This window comes from Paramormyrops kingsleyae, chromosome 9 (assembly GCF_048594095.1).
Source record: "Paramormyrops kingsleyae isolate MSU_618 chromosome 9, PKINGS_0.4, whole genome shotgun sequence".
In the NCBI taxonomy this organism is placed as follows: domain Eukaryota; kingdom Metazoa; phylum Chordata; class Actinopteri; order Osteoglossiformes; family Mormyridae; genus Paramormyrops; species Paramormyrops kingsleyae.
Window position 1 is genome coordinate 4767003 of NC_132805.1, and position 21283 is coordinate 4788285.

Sequence of the window (21283 nt, forward strand, 5' to 3'; positions counted from 1 at the left end):
GCAATACATTCCTAGTGTTGCATTTAAAAAATGCCGGTATAAAATTTTCAATAGTTGCTATAGTAAAGATTTATTAAAATAATATTCAGCCCTAAAAAACTAGTAGAACAGTTCAGTTTAGCTGTTAAAACATTCTCTTGATCTTGAAACTTCAAAACTGTAGCATTCTAAACATATATGTCGCATGTTAAAGACCATTTTCATAAACATTTTTGTTTTATAGACCAGCTGGGTTGAATAGTCATTTACATGATGATTAAAGAAACAAAAACATCAATGTTTTTCATTTATGTCCTTTCACAGGACTTACATTTTCAGTTCTTAACCCTTGAAACAAATACGCCTAATGACACAATACAAATGGTGCACTGGGCTTTTCCCACTGGTGGATCTGATCTCACTGCCAAGTTAACATTCAGTACACAGTTCACTTGATAATAATATGAAACCTGCAATCAGAATTTCCTTGAGTTTAAGTTAATTCTTATTTTGGCCTATATAGCCTCTGTTCATTGTTGTGGTTTAGGTCAGGCAATAACTGGGATTTTTGGTTTTAGTTAAAGAAATTCACATGCAATACAAAAAAAACACTATAGGAAAACCCTTACATTTTCACTTAAGCATATACAGAAAATAAGTGAAATACCTTTTTATTAAAATTGAAACAATATGACTGCATTTTATTTGACAAGAGAGGCATAGATAATGAATGTTAGCAGCTTTAAATATTTAATGTCTAAAACTTTATTATAGCAAAGTTTAGTGGTAGAAAATATGGACATATAATGCAATTGTGAAGCAATAGCCATAAAAAATAAGCTATCGATATTCTATCCAACCTACAACCACACAGTAAGCTCAGGAGCCTATCCCAAGCAATGTAGGGTACAAGGCAGGGGTACATCCTGGGCAGGATGCCAGGTCATCACAGGGCACGGGGCAGGGGTACATCCTGGACGGGATGCCAGGTCATCACAGGGCATGGGGCAGGGGTACATCCTGGGCGAGATGCCAGGCCATCACAGGGCATAGGGCAGGGGTACATCCTGGGCGAGATGCCAGGCCATCACAGGGCATGAGGATAGGGTACACCCTGGACGGGATGCCAGGTCATCACAGGGCACGGGGCAGGGGTACATCCTGGGCAGAATGCCAGGTCATCACAGGGCATGGGGCAGGGGTACATCCTGGATGGGATGCCAGGCCATCACAGGGCACGGGGCAGGGGTACATCCTGGACGGGATGCCAGGCCATCACAGGGCATGGGGCAGGGGTACATCCTGGGCGGAATGCCAGGCCATCACAGGGCACGGGGCAGGGGTACATCCTGGACAGGATGCCAGGTCATCACAGACTATCAGTATTGTTGCTGTTGGTCCCCACTACTAGAGTCATGTAACACATCATTGGCAGACTCAGACGGTTTGAAGAGCAGGGGAAAAAATATAAAGGGGGCACCCCCCCAGTAGGAGACGGGTTATTTTCCTAAATTATCCTAAAATAATTTCCTTAGGAAGTACTTTTGGACATCTGCTTGATTCCTAAATAAAGTGCACTGGTCATCATACGATCAGCTAAGCAATATACCTGTTTATACAGTTACATTAGACAGCTTAGCTAGGCATCTACATTAAAATACATGATATGGCTTGTACCATTACACCAGTTAGTATATAAAAGCAGTGTCCATGCATTAGTAATACATCATTGGTGAAACTCAGTCATATCGACTTTGAAGACAGCTTGTATATTAGCTACCTCACACACTAGCAGGATGTCAGGTTTACAGCTCAGACTGTACTATAGCCCCTCTTGACATCAGAACATTATAAAGGGGGTGTAGCTGAAACTCAAAACTTAAATAGTCGGAATATATGTATGTTTTTATAGCTGTGAGATTATTCACCAGCAAGAATGGCATTGGAAATTAATATCTTAAACTTTATTGTGGCATCCCTGGCAATCCTTGCGACTTTATCCTTTAATATTAAATAAAGCCAGCCTAGCCTAGCCTAGCCTAACCTAATCTAACCTAACCAAACCTAACCTAACCTAACCTGACCTAACGGGTCTATTTAAAAGAAGGAAAAAATCAAGATGCAGCAAGAGGGATTTATCTATTATATTGTGGGCTGCAGAAGCAAACTAGATGTCACATTTTTCTTTCCTAGTGTTACATTTAAAAGCTGGAGGTATAAATTTTCAATAGCACATTTTCTTGCACATTGGAGCAACTTGAGGGTATATTGTTTCATTTAATTAAGATGCACAGGAAACTGCATCTCACTGGAAACTGCATCTTACTGGAAAGGCACCCATCAGAGATATTTTTTTCCAATATAAATGGCGGTGAGTGGCTCAGCAGCAAAACATCTGTGCCTACAATCAGAAGATCCCCAGTTTAAGCCCCAGCCTGAGCAGGACAGACACATGTCTGTGGGCCTTTAACCCGCAGCTCCAGGGGCACCGCATGCTGGCTGACCTGCTGTGACCCCCAAGCTTGCTCTCATCTGTATGTGTATCTGCGTGTGTCATGGAGAGCAAGACAGGGTAGGCAAAGGGAATTATTCCAATGTATCTGTGCTCATACTTCTTCAAATGGCAAATAAGGGATCATTTCAATTTTAGGGGCACTACGTCATTCTCACTTGGAAGGGCACCCCAGACCTTATGTGGCACTATATCACATTTTATCCACTGCAAGGGCATCCATTAGGATAATTCCCCACATTCTAACACACATAGGGACACCCTATACAGCACTGCATCACATTTTATCCACTGGAAAGGCATCCATTGGGACAATTCCCCACATTCTAATACATATAGAGACACCCTATACAGCACTGCATCACATTTTATCCACTGGAAGGGCATCCATTAGGACAATTCCCCACATTCTAACACACACAGGGACACCCTATACAGCACTGCATCACATTTTATCCACTGGAAAGGCATCCATTGGGACAATTCCCCACATTCTAATACATATAGAGACACCCTATACAGCACTGCATCACATTTTATCCACTGGAAAGGCATCCATTGGGACAATTCCCCACATTCTAACACATATAGGGACACCCTATACAGCACTGCATCACATTTTATCCACTGGAAGGGCATCCATTAGGACAATTCCCCACATTCTAACACATATAGGGACACCCTATACAGCACTGCATCACATTTTATCCACTGGAAGGGCATCCATTAGGACAATTCCCCACATTCTAACACATATAGGGACACCCTATACAGCACTGCATCACATTTTATCCACTGGAAGGGCATCCATTAGGACAATTCCCCACATTCTAACACATATAGGGACACCCTATACAGCACTGCATCACATTTTATCCACTGGAAGGGCATCCATTAGGACAATTCCCCACATTCTAACACATATAGGGACACCCTATACAGCACTGCATCACATTTTATCCACTGGAAGGGCATCCATTAGGACAATTCCCCACATTCTAACACATAGGGACACCCTATACAGCACTGCATCACATTTTATCCACTGGAATGGCATCCATTGGGACAATTCCCCACATTCTAACACATATAGGGACACCCTATACAGCACTGCATCACATTTTATCCACTGGAGGGGCATCTATTTGTAATTCTTCATGTTTTCTCGCCACTTAGGAGACCCTTTACAGCACTGCATCACATTTTATCCACTGCAAAGGACACCCTTTGGGACACTTAATCATGTAGGGGGGGCACAGAGATCACTTCATACCAGCACCCTTTTCCATTGGAAGGGTGCCCATAGGGGCCACTTAGACCGTCCTAAGGGCATGGTATAGGGCACTGCATCACATTTCCTCCACTGGAGGGACACTCATTAAGACACGTCATCACATTTTGTTGCTCTACAGGGCACATAATTATACTACCTCACAGTAAGGGGGGGCCCTAGGTAGCGATCAATCATGTTTTTTCATGTGAAGGGCAGCCAAAAGCAGCATCATTGCCATTCAAGAGGGCACTTTAGCAACATCTTTTTCAAGCATCAGGGCACAGGGGGACCAGTTGCCCCCCCCCCAACTAAATCCAGTCCATTCCGAAATAACACATGCTACAGGCTGCTTTACCAAACAGCTTCGGGGCTAAATGACATTGCTACTCTCCGAGCATCTCCATTTACTGGTTACTGGATTATTTGTATAGGATGCTGTATCCATCAATATAAAAAACTAACTTTTTATATGTGGATTGAAAACTTGAACACTGATCTCAAAAGGATACAGCGAAAGAAAATTGCATTGATTAAAAAAAAAATCAGTATACTAAGCAAACACTCATTTTTATATAGTCATTATAGAACTGTTAATTTACAAAAGGATTTTGATGATTCTGGATGTCATTGTTTTAAAATAATAGGGGCTCATGATAGTAGGCGTTCATCATCATCCAAACTGAATCAAAAAATAGAATTCTAAACAATCTGGATGATAAAAACCTTGCATCCTATAGAGAATATAATTGTGCTCCTAAATTATAATATACTGTGCAGTCTAGCAAAAATACATTGTGCTCATAAGTATCAATACTGTCAAGAACTGAACACACTGGAACAGACTAGGTGAAGATCTACATGCAAAGCACATTGGGACCAGCTAACAAAATTTGCAAACACTCTTCTGTGTTCAGCTACAGGTAATAACATTATTTAGATCCATTCTGAACATCAGATCACAACTAGGAAGCTTAGAAAAGAGTCTTAAACTTGTCTGAGACAAACGATGGAAAGGAATGGATTCAAAGTAGCGCTTATAGATGAGGTCTAGATGTTCCAGTTTATGTCCCGAAACTCTGGTGCAGCCTTCTTTGTAGTTGTATCCTCCACAATGATTCTATGTTTAAAAGGAGACTCTGCGGTCTGGTTGTCTTCTGCTGAGTTCACTGAAATCAAGAAGTGGAGCAATCAGACAGTGTAAACATCAACATCCAAAATCATTATGTGTTAAAGATGCAACATTCTGAACTACAATCTTACACATATATGCTGTCCTATTCATTATCAGTCTGTAATTACTCCTGATAGTGTGAAATATCTTCTGTATTCTCACCTGGGACACACATGAACTGAGGCTCCTCCCACTGGCCATTGGGCAGACACTTGATGACGGGATTATGCCTTGGCAGGTAGCCGTCAACGCAGTAGTAGCGGACCATGGAACTGACCTCATAATGCAGATGTCCCTGGCTAAACACCTGTGTGTTAGGGAGAGTGGGGGGCTCGCCGCAGAAGGCTGTTCAGCAAAAAAAGTCAGAGCACAAGTCAACACAAATTCAGACAATGCTTCAAGCACAAAGATCACACTGAAGACTCCGCCCATAATATGACTGCAATAAATGTACTGAAGCCGGTTTCATAAAATTGTACATATCAATGCATTGCAGAAATGGATAGTCCTACCATATATTACAGATACCATGAGTAATACATGAATTGTATTTCATTCTCCATGAGCACCCACTTCATGTCAAAAATTACCTGAGGCTGATAGACGATAGCATGCACCCAAACCCGACTCACCAGTACCCTTTTTGCAGACGTAGGGGAGATGGTAGTTGCAGGGTACATCGCTCCATCGCCCTCCATCATTCCACATCATCACTCCACAGTCCTCTCCAGACAGGAAGTAGCTGTCTGGTTGCCCATTGTACCAGTTCTCATACAGCTGGAAGGACATGTGGCATAGAGTCAGTCAGTAGTAGTATTTTTTCCTCCAAAAATGCTCACTGCAGTTACTGGTCAATTTCCAAATATCTGTATGATGCTCAATTTTTTCTGAAGGTTGAATAGATAGTGAATCTTGAGCTGACCAAGGGGCTTCCATCAGACCAGTGAAAATCCCCTTCTATGGTTTTGTCATTGAGTCCTATCCACTGATAGTCCCTGTAGTTATCTGAGGAGAGAGACATCGCGATGAAAAGTGCCGCAGGAACACAAGATTAGGATCAGACTTCTCACACAAGACATAATATAAAGTTGAGAGCATTAGAGACTCGTTTATATTTTGGCAACACAAAAATGTGGGCTTATCGCGTACGACATCGGTTTTCCAAGGGGTAAAGAATAACTTGAACTTGTAGATGAGCCGGTCAATGAAATTGTGTAGAGGCGCTGGCTTTCTGCCAAAAGGGGTATGAGACTGAAAAAAACCCAAAAGCGTTTTGTTTTCTTACAGTGGGTTGTCAGTTACACGGGAATTTGTCTCTGAAGTTCACACCCACGTAGCTGCACAAAACTACCGGAATCAGCCATGTTGTGTTACACATCATGGGAAAGTATGCAATCTAAACTTTTACATCAAAACGGATTTTATTTAGCAATTTTTTTACATATTAATAGTATTATCCAATTGCGCTAGGAGACTGAACATCAGACCATGAGACTTTTAGATGCATAAGATGCGAACATTTTGGCATTTTAAATATCATATTTTACAAGTCAGTTTTATGATTCCATTACATTCACACTGAACTTCACAATACTTAATAAATTCTAGTTAACTTTAATCAGAGGCCATGATTCCTTAGAGACCTGAAATCCTTGTCTAAAATTATCACCGTAATGCAATTTCTGCTGTTCTTAATAAGGGTCAGATTGGAGCTGTACGGAGCAGCGATATCTGCCCTACTGTAGATGAAGTCCTGCTCCTCCGGGGTCCAGACGGACGCCAGGTGGCCTCCGTGCGTCCGGCAGTGCTGCTCCGCCTCCTCCCAGGCCTGCTGGTTGCTGAAGTGTCTGTAGCAGAAGCCCTGGAACTTCTGCCAGTCTGCATCACATGGAGCTAGATCTGGCACGGAGACAGAGATAGACAGAGAGGAACGAGAGAGGGCAGGGGAAAGATACACATCGTTTACTTCAAGTTCGATGGGAAGATTTATATTTATTTTTTTTCTGGAATGCACCATCAATACAGATGCAGTGAAGGAGTGCAATAATGCAATTTATTATTTATTCTATAACAAATATATATATATATTACGTTTTGCTCTGTGGTGGCATTCCCATCTGCTCCATCAGCTGAACTATTGAAATAATACTGTTTACATCTGTACACTCTACGTCTGCTGATCTGCTACTTTGAACTGGGACAGCACTTGCATGCACTTTCCCAGTACAGTGCAAAAGACGACTCCTGTACGATTACCAATAATTGAAGGGGACGCCAAACAGAGGGTGCATTACAACCTATATTTCCTACCTAACATAACAAACACTCCACACTGGGAAAAAAAAAATGAATGTTGCATCGTGGGTTCAGGGGGAACATTACTTAATTTCACTGAGTACTTGTACATGGTTGTGATTGCAATAAAGCTTTACTTGACTTGGCTCTTGGTGTTCGCCTGCCTCGTGCCGCAAGAACCAAGGAGGACGGCACAATTTATTTGAAAATTTGAGCATCATCAGATATTATTGCGCCTGCTCGAATGGCTGCATAGCATGCTTCCTATAGGTTATCAATTTCAGAGAAGCAAGTCATTAGCTAGCAACGTGACCGTGGTACCATTCATGTATCATAGCTGATAACCTTACTAACTGCAAATCTATTAAGGAGTGATATCCACAAATCAAGCACTGCAAGATGCTTCTCGAAGAGACGGCATGATTGACAGGGTCGTGAGGTGACATACCACAGGCGGGGTTGGATATGGGGTGGGTTGGATGTCCTACCGCATCTTCCGGAAGGGTGCAGCGAGAAATACGTCTGCAAAACCTGCCCACTGTTAGGCAAATTTTTATCGGAAATGCTGGAATAGTGTTGCTTTTTAAAATACCGTTAAAATACCATATATGGTGATCTAATGCCTGGACAGTATAAAGGTAATAAAGATTAGACACCGCCAAGGCTACAACTGGTTGGGGCTGTGGCAGTGAAACTTTTTGGCGGCTATTTTTACTGCTGTTGAATAGCGGAAGGCCAGATTTCCTGGGACATTGTGCATCATATTCAGGTATCAGGGAGCTGCTGTCAATCCGTGGGAGACTCCCGTAACTTCTGGGAGAGGTGGGCTGTCTGCAACTCAATCGATAAATACTGAGTTTCTTTGTGTTTGCACTACACATAGAATTCCCAGCAGATGTGTTAAAGAGTTTGGTAGGAATAAGAAGCTAGTAAGCATTAATGTAAGTTGCTCTGGCTAAGGGCGTCTGCCGAATGTCGTAAATGTAAACAGCTTCGCATATTTCTACTTTTACTTCAGATACGTGTCTTAATCAGCAGCAAGGTAATGTGTGATTTCTGAAGAGGGCACGATGAGTAGTGATGTACTATAAGCAGCAGAAAATAAGAAGTGGGCACCTCACCAGTCTGACAGAGCTGCCCCCAATAGGTCGGCAGGCAGAGACACTTTGCAAAGGCCCCCTCCTCTACGCATGTGCCTCCATTGGCACAAGGATTCCTGAAGCAGCCACCTGAAACGGTCAAGACATTTCAAGAGATTACTGGAATCAGATAACTGGATCATGAAATGTCTTCCAAATGGTTTAATCAGTGTGTCATTATTTGTACCACTGAACAAGAAAATTAACATAAATTGCTATAATTTGTAGGTGACACCATGCCCTCACACCTCGAAGGTTGGGGTTTTGAGTCTTATCGAACATTTTTCAATATTAGCTGAAGTTCTTCTATATGACCTAACAAGTTGTTTGGGAGTATCCACTGGTCTCTCTCTCTCTCATTCACTCTCTCTCTCTCTCTCTTTCTCTCTCTCTCTCTCACACACCTCTAACAGAGTATGTGGAGATTTGCTTACTAGGCTAGTTATTAATCATTCCCACTGAACAAATTAAACATCATTTTTAGACGCAATGAAGCTGTCCTAGATATCAAGCGCTGCAAATGGGTGAAACAGTATCCACTTCTCTTAACTCCTTCAGATCTTCAAAAACGTCCACGCCACCATGAGCTATGCGACATCAAAGCGCAGCTAAAGCACTGCATCCCGAGATGAAGACTGTAAGATAAGTCGGGAAATAGCTGAGCTGAAGTTGACCCCGAATTTCATTAGTGTGAAGGGAGATCGGTTAAGGTTTGCAGGTTGCTGCAGTGAGAGCAGCTGGAGGGTTATTTGAATGCCAATGGGGCAATGGTTTCACCAGGGCTAAAGGAATGATTGGGGTAGGCAGGTTCAGACAGTCACCATGGCACAGGTGTACTGCTAGCAACAGAAAGATATGCATGGATGACGGAGGATTATTCTGACTTCAGTAAGGAATCTCCCGGCTGTATTCTGGATCTGCATCTGAGTCCAGTGAAACAGTGAGTAAAGTTGAATGCTTTAGCTGAAAGTGTGTAAGTCAGTAGGAAATGTAATATCCAGAATGGATGTGGGTGTTGTGGTGATATATTCTTTTTGGTCGTGGGAAGTTGGCTGACTGCCTACACTAGTGGTTGGAACAGATTCCACAGTATATCCAACTGGGACAATAGTTGTAGCTGGGTTTGGGGTTCTGGTGTGATTTAATCATAAATGATGTGGAGCTGGAATATGCGTCATCAGGTTCTTCTGGAAATGACCCCGACTCCATTAGTTGCCCAAGTTTTCCAGAAGTTTGCAGAGATTCCCCACGGGTGATCAAGGATTCATGTCTTACGATCATTTCCTACGCATCGGAGGTCAGGGATATCGCAGAGGCTTCCGCTTCCGCTGTTTTATCCAACCCCTGCTGTGGTTCTAAGTGGCCCGACCCAAATGGAATGATAACTTCTGGTATATGGTCGCTGGGTCTACTAGCTTCCACCTCTACTGCCTGATAGGGAAAGGTTGGTCCAACCAAGGTAAAATGGGATAGATGTGGTCATCAAACTGATGGTGACATCATCAGGCTGGACATCTTTGTGGGCCCCAGGCAATTCGCAGGACCCAGACACCAAGGATGTGCATGAGGAACTCTCTGTAACTTCAACAGGAACTGACCCAAAGCCTGAGATACCTCCAAGGTCAGTGTAGCCAGTGGACGGTTCTATTGCTGCATGTCCTGATGTCTCCACGTCGTCCTTCGGAGCAGATGAGTCTGTCCACATAATGCCAAGCGGTTTCTGTCTGGATTCTGCACCTGTCATCAATAAATTATATGCTTATTAATGCATAATCTTTCCTGCCCTACACTGGGTGTGACATTTTATTCTAGGTGGTAATGAAGACTACATTATACAGTATACATTTATTCAAGCTCCTTTAGCTGTAAATACCTATTTTCAAAAAACTGGATAAAGAGAAGTGACTCACCAATTAAATCACAACCCTATTAATCTCCTATTGTCCACAAATTACATTCTTTAAACATAAACGCTCCAGGCAAAACCACTTAAATACACAAAGATGTGATTAAACAATGAGAGGCGCAACACGATGTTTACCTTTATGCGTTAATAACTTTACCTGCAACGATGTCAGCAGATTGACTTTGGTGGGAAGATATGACTGGATCAAAGCTGTCAAGAAAAGTCCACTCAGAATCGCCTGACCCAGTGGGTATATCCACAGGTCCATCCGCAGCGTCCTGACCCGCCTGCTTCACTGGAGAAGAGGAATCTGGCAATGAAGCACCAGACTGTTCCTGTGCAAAGTCAGTCCCTGAAGGAGATGTACCATCAGCTGAATGTAGCCAGACTGTCCATACATATAACAGCACATATCACTTTTATTAAAAAAATACAAATATTATAAACAGAAAATCATGACATTAAACCATTGGATAGAAAAGATAATGTAAAGAATAAAGAATAATGTGCCCAAAATTCAGTGTGAAACTAGTAACTAGCTTTCCAAGATATACAGAAGATATAAATTGCAACAAATCTTTTTAGGAAAATGTTGAGGGTAAAGGTAAGGAGGTATGGAGCAGCTGACAGTGCGTTGCTGCACCCACCACAAGACGAACCACCGGTGGCAGGTGATACCTCAGCACCACACCAGTCCGAATGGACCAGAGTGAGTTTTTTTCCAGTGGCTGTAGTGCCAATCCTGCCACCGACCTCTAAATTTCCCTGTGAGTTGGAGGACCTCAAAATTTGAGATGCTGAGTCATTTTTAAATAACTTCTTTGAAATGGAAATTCATTACGACATCTATAACCCATACCAGTAGAATAATCCATAGATCTATCTAGTAGGAAAATGTGAATTCAAACAAGTGTTAAAAGAGTTGGGGGTTCTTGAAATGCCAGATTGTTCTTGAATGGAGTTTGGGCCTAAGAGAAAGGAATTACTGTGTTTTTCACATTTACATTTTACATTACATTTTTCATTTTTACATCAATATTAATAGCATAGTTAAAATTCTATTATACCTGGAGAAAATACAGATGACCCACCAGATTTAGACGTCGGGACATAGTCCAGAGTGACAAACGATTCTGTCTTCTGAGTTGGCAAAGTGCCAATGTTCCTGAATTCCACTCGGGCTGAGATATTGTCCTCTCTATACTCAGCTTTAACCTTATCCCGAGTCACTGCTGATTCGGCAGGAGAGAAGCTGGCAAGTTGCTCTCTAGTGCCCTCTGGTGGAGAGTCCACTGTGGTAGACACCAAATCAGAGAACTGTGCATATGGCCCAGAATTTACGTTCATATCTTCGTAAGATTTGGCAGTCCCAGAGGTTTCATTAAATTCTCCTAACATTGCCTCTTCATATTTCATATCTTCGTTAGAGATGTCAAAAAATGGCTTTGGGCTGCCAGACAGTAAGCTTGTTTCTTGCTGTCCATGAGTGATTTCAGCTTGGGTAAAACTAGGTGTGACTGTCTTCCCTTCAACACGTGCCTCTGAAGTGTTGTCACTGGGGCTGGAACTGTCACCTGAATGTTCAAAATCTGTACCTCCTACGGATTGATTTGTTTTAGACAGAATCTTATAAAGTTCAGTGTTGTCACCAGGAACCGAAGATGATGTTATCGGATTATCAGAGCCCAGATTTGTCTGAGGCATGGGTAGATGAATGGAGTCACCAGCAGTCATTTCAGATAGAAGTGCAAGATCACCTGACTCCAGATTTGTCTCAGGCATATCCTGATGATGTTTGGAGCCAACACCAGTCATGTTATTAAAGGATACAATACTACTGTATTCTAAATTTGTCTGAGAAACATGCTGATAATGTGTGGTGTCACCAGCAGTCATTTCAGATAGAAGTGCAAGATCACCAGATTCCAGATTGGTCTCAGGCATATCCTGATAATGCTTTGACCTATCACCAGTCATTTGATTAGGGGTCTTAATACCACCATATTCAAGATTCGTCTGAGGAATACGTAGATTATGTTTGGAGTTAGCAGACATTTCAGATAAAGGTATTGGATCACTAGATTCCAGCTTCATTTTTTGATAACGTTTCGAGTTACCGATGAGCATTTCGGGTGATATAGGTGTAAGAACTTTCAGATTTGTCTCAGCCAAGGGCTCATAGTTTTCAGAGTTAATGGCTCCTTTCATAAGAGCTTTGGCATCTTTGGACTCGGGTGCAGGGGTACCATGGTTCTGGGAGTCGGTGGGGGAAGACGTGTCCACTAGAGAAGTTACGGTGTGCAAATTCATCATTGTTCCTTGGTCGTCTACCTGTCCACCAACATGACCACCCCCGTTTAGCTCATTCTTCTGACCCAAGACGATCTCCTGCAGGGGACCCATCGTTGCCATTGTCCCTTGATTTGTCTTCTCTGGCTTAGTGTCCATGCACTCCCTCGAATCATCAATCGGGTGACTCCTAAGGCCTGTCCAGGGAAAGAAAACATTCACATAAATAAAATCATCATCGTCATTTACCGCTATAAATGACTTAAACATACTTCTTAGCCACACTATTACACTACCTTGGAAACAGTAGACACTGTGCAGGCTGTGTGGCTCAGGGAAGTTGGTCTGGTTGCTAAAACGGTAGATAGTCTTGACGCCAGGTGTGGAACCTCTACAGCTTTCTCTTGAGTCCCCTACCGGGTATCGTACACTGCCATCTGCAAGCCAGCCAGGACTACAGTGGTGGAGACCATCGTTCCAGGCTGCATAGACCTGAGCCAGGGTAGCCAGTGTAGCCCCGCCTGCCTGACAGTATTCTTCGGCTTCTTTGAAGGTAAGGTGCTGAGGAGTGCAGCTGTAGAGGATTTTTCCTACAGAAAAAAACATTGACGGCATGAATTAACATAATGGATTTAAAGTCGGGCCTGTCACAGATAATATTACAGTGCACTTGTGCCTAAGGCACATGATACAACAATAGAAATCACTGAAAACCTATTGAATAAGGCTGAGGTTTACTAATAATATAAAATAATTTTAACTACTACAGGTTTCATACATCAGATCACATATCTAGCAAGTATAGATGAGCTATAATTAGCAGGAATTAAGTACTTGTTAGGTTAGCTTGTTAGAAAAGCAACCTATTGAAGAGTTAAGGTTTGTTTTATGTATCAGCTTGTAACAGCCACGCTAATAATAAAATGTCATTTATGGTTACTTATTTCCAACCTGTAGCCTGACTGCAGTGCAGCATTATTCAACAGGTCATTAAATCAAAGTCATTATCATGGATTTAACATATCTAAAGGCGTTATGCTGTGGGTTTTACAGCGGGGTATTTTAGTAGGTCACACGTTATAATGTGAACATTTAAATCTATTAAATAAATGGGTAAAGGTTCCTGTGATGTGTCAACATAGTGAAAGAGGCCATACAATCCCATTACCAGTGATGTCCTCCACGTAGCAGTACACATCCCAAAGCTCCGAGGGATCCCTCACTGTGTAATTCCACATTCCTCGTTCCTTTTCCTTGTCTCCAAAACAACCATCTTCAGGGGACTGAGTAGGATATCTACAGAAGGAACACACAGTTAGGATTCTCTCATAAGAGTTACTGGTGTGTGAGAGAGCTTACCGGGAGTGAAATTTAACTGCGTCGATTGTAGTATTATGCTACAATTTGTGAACACAGAGCCTTTTCCAGTCCTGTTACTTTTAAAGCACAAAATAGAAATGAAATAAACATACTTCTGTGGCTACCACACTAGCACCAGGTACCGTCTTACAATTATGTCTTCAGGAGACGCTTTTGTCCAAAGCGACACACATTTGAGACTCTTTGGATCGATTAAGGGTTAATGCAATTTGCAGGTTGGGGTGGCACGATGGATCACTGCTGCATCACCAAAGTCAGAGGTGAATCACCACTCCTGTCTGTGTGGAGGTTCCGGCATGTTCCACCTGTGTTGTGATGGGTTACCTCTTGCAGTCCAAAGACAAATAGTCTAAATAGGTTATTTGGCATCTCTCAGGTGCCTGTGTTGTATTTGTGCATGTACCCAGCAATGGACTGGCATCCTACCCAGGCTGGACCCCAGCCTTGTGCCATATGCTGCTTAGGAGCCTACAGGCATCCCCATGACCTGGACCACGGTAAGCAGTTAGAAGATGGATGGGATTTGTTGGGTTCATTCCAGGACTTTATATCCACAATACAACATGCAAGGGAAATAGCTGGCCTAGCATGTCACATCAGTAACACTGCAAAGGAACAAAATAGGTTTGCTTGTGTCCACTCTGGCACTCACCGGACAGTCTGATCGGAGAGCCAGCCTGCAGTACACGGCTCAGGGCTGCCTCGATAGCCTGCTAGGAACTGGGCTGGGGTGGCCATTCGGGCTCCAATATCCTCGCACGCGGTCTGGGCCTCCCGAAATGAGAAGGCGTAGAGGCCAGAAGCATGCCGGTAATGAAAGACCACTCCTGTTACGAGACACGCACAACAGATTTGCACATAAGTTTGCATAGCTGGCCGTATGAACCACCACTCACGTTCTGTAAATGGCTTCAGGTAACTGGCACTGATGCCAGTCTGCATTGTGTCGCTAAATGGAAGATTGGTAGCTGCAGATAGAAAATGTCTGCCAATTAATAGAGAACATTTATCCTAATAAGTCACTGTGGTCTATAAGAGCCTTGGATTGATGCTTTCTGAATGCTGTTATGGTAGCATGATCTTTTTTCACGCAATGTCTGCAGAAGACTTATTTTCTTGGCATTTTGCATTTGGATAATGAGTCCTGTCTCAATGTTAACACTCACCACAGTGCAGTGGTCATCATTAGTGCACCCTCATTCCACAGTGACCTACACTGTCATTAAGGAGTTAGTCGGCTGCCTTGTTGCCAAGACAACCGCCTCCACATTTTCACCTTTGACCTTGACAGGCACTTGGTCGTAGGAGTCCTCCAGGCCCTGCTGAGCCATGCAGCGGTAGAGACCCGAGTCGTTGTACCGCAAGCCTTCCAGCCTCAGGGTGACGTTGGTGGATGAAGAGAAGTAACCCGGCAATGAGGCATGACCTTTGTAGACTCCGCTGACCTTCACCCTGCCCCCCCGGGCCACCAGAATCTCTGTCTCCAGGCCGGATGACAGCACGCTCCACTTGACCAAGGGCAGGGTGAGGACGCCTTGGCGGCCAAAGGCAATGGGTGTCTCTGCTAATGACACTAAGCACGTCAGAGTAATTGAGCTCCCCAAGACGGCCGACACAGGTGGACTCTTGCTAATGGTCACCTTCAGGAGTCTGGAATTATCTATTTGATAGGATATAAAAAGAAAGAAAGAAATAATTAAGATTTTGCTATATTTCAACTGCTGAAAAACATAGAGTGTATTATTATTATTCTGCATTATTATTATAATGTATCTGACCAATTTTATCATATGCAAAACCTTGCTGTATTCCGTACAGCGGTTATTCTGTGATTATTTATGCACAGTCAACCCAAAGATATACATCATATAGATTCATCCGAAAATGCAAGTCACCAGATTCCCGGTCGGGTACAGAAGGGGACGTCAGGGAACAGATGGCACAGAGCAGCAGTAGAGGGAACATTCCTGATCTGCAAAAAAAGAAAGGACAGGCTGGATGTAATAGACCTGCGTGCTTCTAATAGAATATATAGGGTTTGACAGATAGAGGGTGGGAGAAGGTCACTTCACATCCGTGTTGAATCGTGTTAATGTATGAAAACGTGCAGCTCATTAAAGACTGCTGGACTCATAGGAGAGAGTCTGATTATGGGGGGGAGGCACACCTTAATAAATGAAGGCAAGGTCTATTTATTGGAGGAGATGAATTAATCCAAATTAAATATTGGGGGGTACACATCACCCCCGGTTCCTACATCTCTGTGTTCATGGTTATTGTGACACACGGACAAAGAATGAACAGGTCGGAGGTGAGAATAGATGTTTAAAAAGTGCAAAAAGTAAAAATTATTTCAAAAATTTAAAGGAGTATGGTATATGGTATAGGGTACAAATACTTCTTAACAAATATATGTTAAGTGATAGATGGAAGTGGCCATGAAGCAATAATGGCTTCTCCCACGAGAATGTCTGTGTGTGTGTTAATCCACTGTTTTATCTTAATTTAAAATGAAAAACTCTTCTGGACGAGGAGAGCCTCTGTCCCCACATGGAAGGTACTTCAAAATCGCAGTTTCTCAATCAACTGGACAGCTATCCTTTCTACTGTTAGTTAGTATAGTAGTTTAGTTTATAAGAATTATATTTTATCAGAATAAAGAAATCAATACTTTTTATTCTACTATAAATTTTGCATTGAACTATAAAATAAATCTAGCTGTTACTGTATTGTAGAAAAAGTGCTAATAAATAATGAAATTAGCAAAACATAAGAGGCATAACAGATTATACGTATAAAGCCAATATATACATATTGAAAGAAACGACAATCAAACATTCAAATAAAACTAGTGGTTAGTGTAAGTATAATACAGAATCTGGATACAGTCAATCCTATAATGCATTTAGTTGTGTTTCCTTATAACTAAAAGAATTAATGTTCCCTCTGGTTCAAAAATATCCAGATAATTATAGGATTTGTTTCACTTTTTAATGAAGGGGCTTGAGGGCTGGTTGTCTTGGGAGGAGTGAGTCAGCTGGATAAGAGCAGCACGTCCCTCCATTTCCATTTCACGCTTCTCATTAAGAACTCTGGCCTCCCTCCTGAACACCAAGACACCACAGACGTGATTCCTAAATACACTCATACATATTACAAGCTGAAAAGGCTCCTTTTGTTTTTGTGTTCCACTGCTCTCTTACGCTGGAGTGGGGACTCTGAGCCTTGGGATCTGTGCCAGCAATCGGAAGGTTGCCGGTTCAAATCCTGTGAATGCCTGGAGTGATTCTACTCCATTGGGCCCTTGAGCAAGGCCTTTAACCTGCAGCTGCTTTGTCCTGGGTATGATGTTAATCTGCATCTAGCCCTATATGGAGGTATTCCAATTTACAGGGAATGACTTGCCGGCAGGATTGGCACTCAAGCCACCGGAAAAAAAACCTCACACCGGTCCATTTGGACTGGTGTGATGCTGAGGTACATAGCTGCAGTCAGGTTCTCATCGCCGAGGTGGTTTGTTGTGTGGTGGGTGTGGCAAAGCGCTGTAATCAGTGCATGTTTCTTACCTCCTCTCTTTTGCCTAAGCCTTCCATGCAACCCTAAAAAGGGAAGCCCCACACCCTAACAAACATCACCCCCCCCCCAACCCCCGCATGTCCCCTGGATTTGTTTGCCTTCTTCCCCAGAGAGATTCTCACAGCAACAAACCTCACACATAAAGATGCACAACCTTAACACTGGGTATCCCATAACAACTTGCTGCAATAGACAGAGCGATTCTTGGGATTTCCCTTCAAAAGCATCAACAACATGTGAAAACCAGGACAAAGTCATCAACATTATATAAATTAAAATTCAGGGTAGGTGCACCTTTCTACTTTAGCTTCAAGATTTCTTTATCTATGCTTTGCCTCCATTCTTTATGGCTATCTATCTATCTATCTATCTATCTATCTATCTATCCCTTACACGGCCAGGAAAATTCACAAATGTATCATCCCACCTTTCAAAGTTCATTAGTTTGAACCTGGGGGGCCGTGGAGGGACTCAGTGCCTGCAAGTCATGGGAGAAGATGAAGGTCAAGCTGACCTGCCCAGACAGAGAGGCTGTTTTCTTTTACTTTTCAAGCTAAATCTGCAAGTCACCTCAAACTAAATATTCTGACACCCTGGATGAACTTATGCCTCCAGCACACCGAGCTTCTCTCTGTCCCAGCTGGGCACCTGTTCTACTCTTTCTCATTCTCTACATTTGTCATCCTCTGGCTCCTCTTTTCAGCAGGTTTTTTTCCACGGCATAGACAATTTCTCTAGGCAACAAACATTCATCGCATGGAGAAAAAAAATAAGGTGCGAGGAAAGACCCAGAAAGTTTATAATGCTGGGGTGTCGCCGGAGGAGCCACATGCGCCGAAACAAAACACAGTGCATGCAGGTCTGCACGACAACCAGCTGAGGAGTCTGAGTCATGCAGAGACGCGGCTCATTTGCAGTCTCTGCCACAAGCTGACAGGGCAAAACAAAAACAGCTGCTGAACTCTTCAAGGGCACAGGGACAAGGCAACAGAAAGCCTAAGACAACATTCAAGGGAGCAGCATCCTGGAAGGGCTGCTATTTACGAATATTTACAATACCATCGACATTAATAATTAGTCTGTAGAAATACAGGATGTAAATTTCTTTTAAAGAGCATTTTTTTCTCTTTCTTGAAGGCTCATTAGAAATATAGCCTGACACTGACTGTGTGCTTTGAGTTCTCCCTCTGCTTGTTGTTATGGTTACGTGAAATGGTGTCTCTATACTGCCCTGAAGTGTGCAAGCAATAAAATTGACTGGAATGGACATATGGTCAATAAGTTAACAGACTAAAGTTTTAATTTTTGTATTGATCCAGCAGAAAAAGAACTGCATTTCTCATGTCATCAGTATGAACATTTTTGAAAGACTATCCTCTTCCTGTTTTAAGATTGCTTAAACAGCAGAACCAGAACCATATCAGAACAATCAAATCACAATAAATGCTCTGTGTAGCGGCAGAGTTACGGCATTATCACATTTTTTTAGGCAGGGAATACAGCACCGTACAAAACTCCGCACCACTCTTGTAAATACACCTTGTTGTGTATTTAAAAAATAGTGGTATGCGTTATATTAAGGATACAGTTATCATATTAAAGGTGCCAGTTAAGACATAGCCATTGAAAATTAATGTTTGGTAGTCCATGCCCCCCCTTCATGGGCGGAGTTTGTGAGGGACAGCGGGGGGCTGTCCCCCCCCCCCCCCCCGAGTGCACCATCAAACTCTCCCTATGCAACTCCATGGTGTTATGTGTACTTAGGGTGCATCAAAGGTCATTATATTCAATTTTTTTGTCTTTTTTTTTAAATAGATTTATGAGTATCTTGGAAATTAGATGATAAATCTAAGCACTTAGCAACTTATTTACAAAATGAATGAAAAGTCAAGAAATATGAAGTACAGTGATCCCTCACAATTCATCAAGTACGATTCGAGCATCTGGAACATCACAACTTTCTTAGACAAAGAAACATGAAACTTTTATTCCTACCAAATGAAGGTAACTTGCCAGTTCTTATAACTACCCATAGGAAAGTACAGGCCGCTTGTACATTTATGGATTATCTTATGAACAATGCAACTAACATGCAATCTATTTTCCATCCAAATTAGATTCTTTCTAGAATTCTGCCTAAATTAGAATCTAATTTCAATGTCAAAAATTGAATTTCCCCTTGTGGATACCCACAACATCAAAATAACAGGTTTTTATCACATTGTGAGGAAATTTGGTCCCCACAATATAATGTATACCTGGACCACACACACACACAAACAATACTCACCAAAGGAATGTAGTACCTAGCTTGACCAATCAGGGAGTACCGTATTTAACTTGCATTGCATTGTACCTTATAGCACTATACTCCATGCAGCATATTAGCAGGGTAAGTGTCACATATGCATTTGCATTTCATTAATAAAGCAAAATAAGTACATTTAACAGGCCTACATGTCAATGACAAAGATAAACATGTCAGTCCTAGATATTGTTCATATTTTCCAATGAAGGAAATAACATAGCCTACAGTCAACAGTTATTTTCAAAAAAACATGTTTGCTCGGAAAATTGTCAAGGGCAAAACTTAAGACATAGGATGAGAGTATTTATTTGTTGAGATAATACATTAGGTGTAGCCTACAGTGTGATGACCTCTGCAAATAGTCAACATCATAAAATATATGTACACCCTAGTGCACCGTTAAGTGTCGTATATCATGCAGCGCAGCCTGAAAAACACACAGACCATCGCACTAACACGGAACTACGGACCTTCTTCTGTATGAAAAGCAAAAAAAAAGCGCAAAGTGTTTTTTGAACTTTTCAGATCATCAACTCGTTAAAAAGCAATGACACTTTAGTGAAAGACGATAAAATCCAGCTTACGTACCTTATTTCACAATACACTTGAAGAAAGTCTCTTTTTTTTTACCTTTTTTGTCGGTATTTTCTTCTCTAGAAAGGAAACTGTAAAGCGACCGGTAGCGCACGATAAGCAAGTCGATGCAATGTAAGTCACCCTTTCGGCGACGAGAAGAGGTACCAGGAAAGACCTTTGCTGTCAGTGTGGACGAGGGCGAAAGAAAAGACGCGGAGACAGAGAAGGCGAGGAAAACATCCCTTAGGAGCCGATTTCGGGGATTCGCCGGTTTTTGTCTCACCGTGGATGGAAAATAAATGGAGATGACAGGGCGGTGAAAATAATCTAAGCACATCACATGCATCTGTTTGTAAACATCGAGCAGGGTGGATGACTCGGATTCATCTTAAATAGAGAATGAGGCATGCAGAGGGTGGCGAATTAAGACGTTATCCAGGTCATACCCTGAATGTTAAAAGATGTGCAGACACGGAGTCATGTGTAATATGTCCCTCTGCGTCACCTGCGGTCTAGTGACCACCTCAGAAGCCGCAGGTTAATGGTTAAAGTACATGTGGGATTTTTGTTATCGAGCTGGACAAAAAAAGGACAGCCGAAGTCTGCACAAGAAAGTGTTACTAACTACAGATCAGGTCAATGGTAGACAGAAACGGGAAAAAGTGGGGTCTTACGAGAATAAAGTGCTACTGCTAATATTACCGTGTACAAATTAAACTATCGAAAACAAATCAAACTGTTTACCAAAAGCGGGGCACTCCACTCGACCAAGATGTAGACTGTACTTGTACAGGATTCAAAATTAAATCGTTGTTCCAGGTCCTGTCAGGTAGATAGATGTGTTGTTCTGTTCTGTACACAAAAATGTACTCTCGACTT

General features: G+C 42.3%; 1 protein-coding gene across 4 annotated transcripts; it reads right to left on the reverse strand.

The window, feature by feature from the left end:
* Positions 1–44: 44 nt before the first annotated feature.
* On the reverse strand, positions 45–21216 carry bcan (brevican). 4 transcript variants are annotated; one of them, XM_023801485.2, is made up of 15 exons: positions 21149–21216; positions 15840–15916; positions 15221–15604; positions 14597–14771; positions 13733–13860; positions 12861–13154; positions 11343–12761; positions 10433–10627; positions 9984–10106; positions 8352–8459; positions 6676–6834; positions 5858–5940; positions 5568–5712; positions 5098–5280; positions 45–4930 (listed from the first exon to the last, which is right to left on the reverse strand). In XM_023801485.2, exons 2-15 carry the CDS (start codon positions 15907–15909, stop codon positions 4812–4814), a joined length of 3585 nt encoding a protein of 1194 aa, XP_023657253.2. In that variant the 5' UTR covers positions 15910–15916; positions 21149–21216; the 3' UTR covers positions 45–4811. The 4 variants fall into 4 exon arrangements, with proteins under 4 accessions (XP_023657253.2, XP_072572211.1, XP_023657251.2 ...); XM_072716110.1 differs by lacking the exon at positions 21149–21216 and adding an exon at positions 20459–20910; XM_023801483.2 differs by lacking the exon at positions 21149–21216 and adding an exon at positions 20417–20910.
* Between the last annotated feature and the right edge of the window lie 67 nt (positions 21217–21283).

Excerpts from the sequence above, each read along its gene's own strand:
- bcan (XM_023801485.2), bottom strand. The coding sequence starts at position 15,909 with ATGTTCCCTCTACTGCTGCTCTGTGCCATCTGTTCCCTGACGTCCCCT. Across the intron at positions 8,460-9,983 it reads TGGCTACACTGACCTTGGAG|GTGGCTGCTTCAGGAATCCT; the intron begins GTATCTCAGGCT and ends TGACCGTTTCAG. Across the intron at positions 5,941-6,675 it reads GGAGCAGGACTTCATCTACA|ATAACTACAGGGACTATCAG; the intron begins GTAGGGCAGATA and ends CTCTCTCCTCAG.